This window comes from Euwallacea similis, chromosome 23 (assembly GCF_039881205.1).
Source record: "Euwallacea similis isolate ESF13 chromosome 23, ESF131.1, whole genome shotgun sequence".
Lineage (NCBI taxonomy): Eukaryota > Metazoa > Arthropoda > Insecta > Coleoptera > Curculionidae > Euwallacea > Euwallacea similis.
Genome location: NC_089631.1, coordinates 3268222 through 3270770, shown reverse-complemented (window position 1 = coordinate 3270770; position 2549 = coordinate 3268222). Strand labels below are relative to the sequence as shown.

At 34.8% G+C, this 2549-nt stretch overlaps 1 protein-coding gene across 1 annotated transcript; it reads left to right on the top strand.

Annotated features, from left to right (window-relative positions):
- The first annotated feature begins 741 nt into the window (after nucleotides 1–741).
- Nucleotides 742–2257, top strand: LOC136416512 (piggyBac transposable element-derived protein 4-like). The gene is made up of 2 exons (XM_066401704.1): nucleotides 742–1713; nucleotides 2177–2257. Exons 1-2 carry the CDS (start codon nucleotides 742–744, stop codon nucleotides 2255–2257), a joined length of 1053 nt encoding a protein of 350 aa, XP_066257801.1.
- Nucleotides 2258–2549: the final 292 nt, after the last annotated feature.

Sequence of the window (2549 nt, the reverse complement as noted above, 5' to 3'; positions counted from 1 at the left end):
CCAAGCTTTTTCGCTACTGGCATAATCAAATTGCCGTTAAGATGGCAAAATTGTGTTGATAGTTTAGGTGCATATTTTGATTAGTTGCAGTTAGATAGATAGTTCTTGAGATATAATAAATCAAACATTTAATTCAAAATCGGACATTTCATATTTAACTCTAGAATACGGGACTATCGTAAATTTTACGAAGCTCGCCCGATTTCGTCAATTTTCGCCTACTTTCGGTTAACTTATGAGACTGGCTATCTGAGTACCTTCAAACGTAGTATTGTGCAATACAGTGTAATATGCACCTGCTTTAAATTATCTCCCTAAATCGATTTTTTTCAAATTGAGTCGTAATTTTTACGACAGTCCCGTGTTCACATTAGTTTTTTTTAATAAGTACGGTTTTTTAAGTTTTGTTATTTTTTCTATTTTTTGTTATAAAATATACATACATATGTAATATAGGTAAGATTGCTTGGTTTTTCTGCCTACATGTACGATTGCAAATATTTTTATAGTATCATGTCCAATTTAAAATTTTTGAAGCAAAAGGAATTAGAGGATGAAGCGGCACGTATATTGACTGGAAATGAAAGTGATCCAGAGTCCTATGAGGACAGGGGAAGTGAGTGGGAAGAGAACATTTTGGAAGCTGCGTCAATTGGTTCCGATACCGATAATGAATATGATGAAAATTTGGCTTCTTATACCAATCAACAAGATAATATTCCCGATCAAACTGGAGAAATAATGGACGAATTAGATGAGGATGATATTCCCTTATCACAATTGCGTACCCGTTCAAAACATATTGCCAGTTTCGAAAATATGAATCTAAAAGGGAAGAATGGCCATAAGTGGTCCACACAAATACCCAAAAAGTCCAAAAGAACAGCTGCGAGAAATATTGTACATTTTATATCCGGTCCTAAAGGCGCAGCAAGGGACTGTTCTACTTTGGACGAATACTTTCTTCATTTCTTTTCGGACAAAATTTTAAATATTATTTTGGAACATACAAATGCACAAATCGCCATACAATCGGAAAAGTTCAGCGGCCACCAGAATGTCTCCCAAACGACAAAAGATGAACTAAAAGCTATGTTCGGTATTTTAGTCCTGTCTGCTGCAAAGAAAGATAATCATTTATCAGTAAAGCATATGTTTGATATCACTATTTCGGGTACTTTTTATAGAGCATGCATGAGTTATGACCGATTTTATTTCCTGCTAAATTGCCTAAGGTTCGATGCTAAAGAAACTAGACAAGAGAGAAAACTAAATGATCCATTTGCACATATCCGAGAGATTTGGGACATTTTGATTGAAACATGTAAAACGTCATATACTCCGTCTTCATACCTCACCATTGACGAACAACTCCTAGCTTTTCGGGGACGTTGTCCATTTAGGATGTACATTCCTAATAAACCAGGGAAGTATGGAGTGAAAATTGTAATGGTGTGCGATTCTTCAACCAAATACATTTTAGATGCAAGCCCTTATTTGGGAAAAAAAACACCGACAAATGGTTTACCACTATCCGAGTTTTATGTAAAAGAATTAACGAAGTCGGTTCACGGTACAAATCGCAATATTACCATGGACAATTGGTTCACATCAGTTTCGCTCGCTGACCAGCTACTACAAGATCCCTACAAATTAACAATGATAGGAACTATACGCAAAAATAAAAGGGAAATTCCAAATGAGTTATTGAATGTAAAAAGTCGAATCCCAAATACGTCAATGTTTTGCTTCGACAAGAAAAAGACACTACTATCTTATATGCCACGAAAAAACAAAATAGTTCTGTTACTCTCAACAATGCATGAGGGAGCAGAAGTCATGAAACCAACTGGTAGACCAGCAATTATTCATAATTATAACCAAACAAAGGGAAGTGTGGACACATTTGATCAAATGTGTTCCAATATGAGTTCAAGTAGAAAAACACGGAGATGGCCTTTATGTGTATTTTATGGCATGATAAATATGAGTAGCATAAACTCTTATGTCATTTACACATTCAATATATTAAAAACTGGTAAAAAACCTCTGTCCAGATACCAGTATATGATCAATTTAAGCCAGTGTCTGGCTAAGTCATGGATGCTACAACGATATAATAGCTCGACTTTACGTCGAAATCTTCGCCAAGATATAGCATCAATTCTTGATTTAGGGCCAGAAGAAGACGCCAACAACCCTCAAGAAAAAAAAAGAAAAACATGTTTCTATTGTCCTAGCCAAAAAAGACGAATGACCACTAATTATTGCAAAGACTGCAAACAGCCAATATGTGGGGAACACCGCGGAAATATTTGTAAAAAATGCACTGAAAGTTAAAAAATAATATTCATTTTGTAATGTTACAAGTTTGTTTGAATTACAAATAATATATTCGTTATATTTGCCGTTTCTTAATAACTTGAGAAACAGAATTAAATATAAATATTCATGGCGTCGTAAAATTTACGATAATCCCGTGTTTACGTTCAGGGTAAAGAGTCCCGTATTCTAGGGTTAATAACCTAATACATCTCATGTTGTCGAAA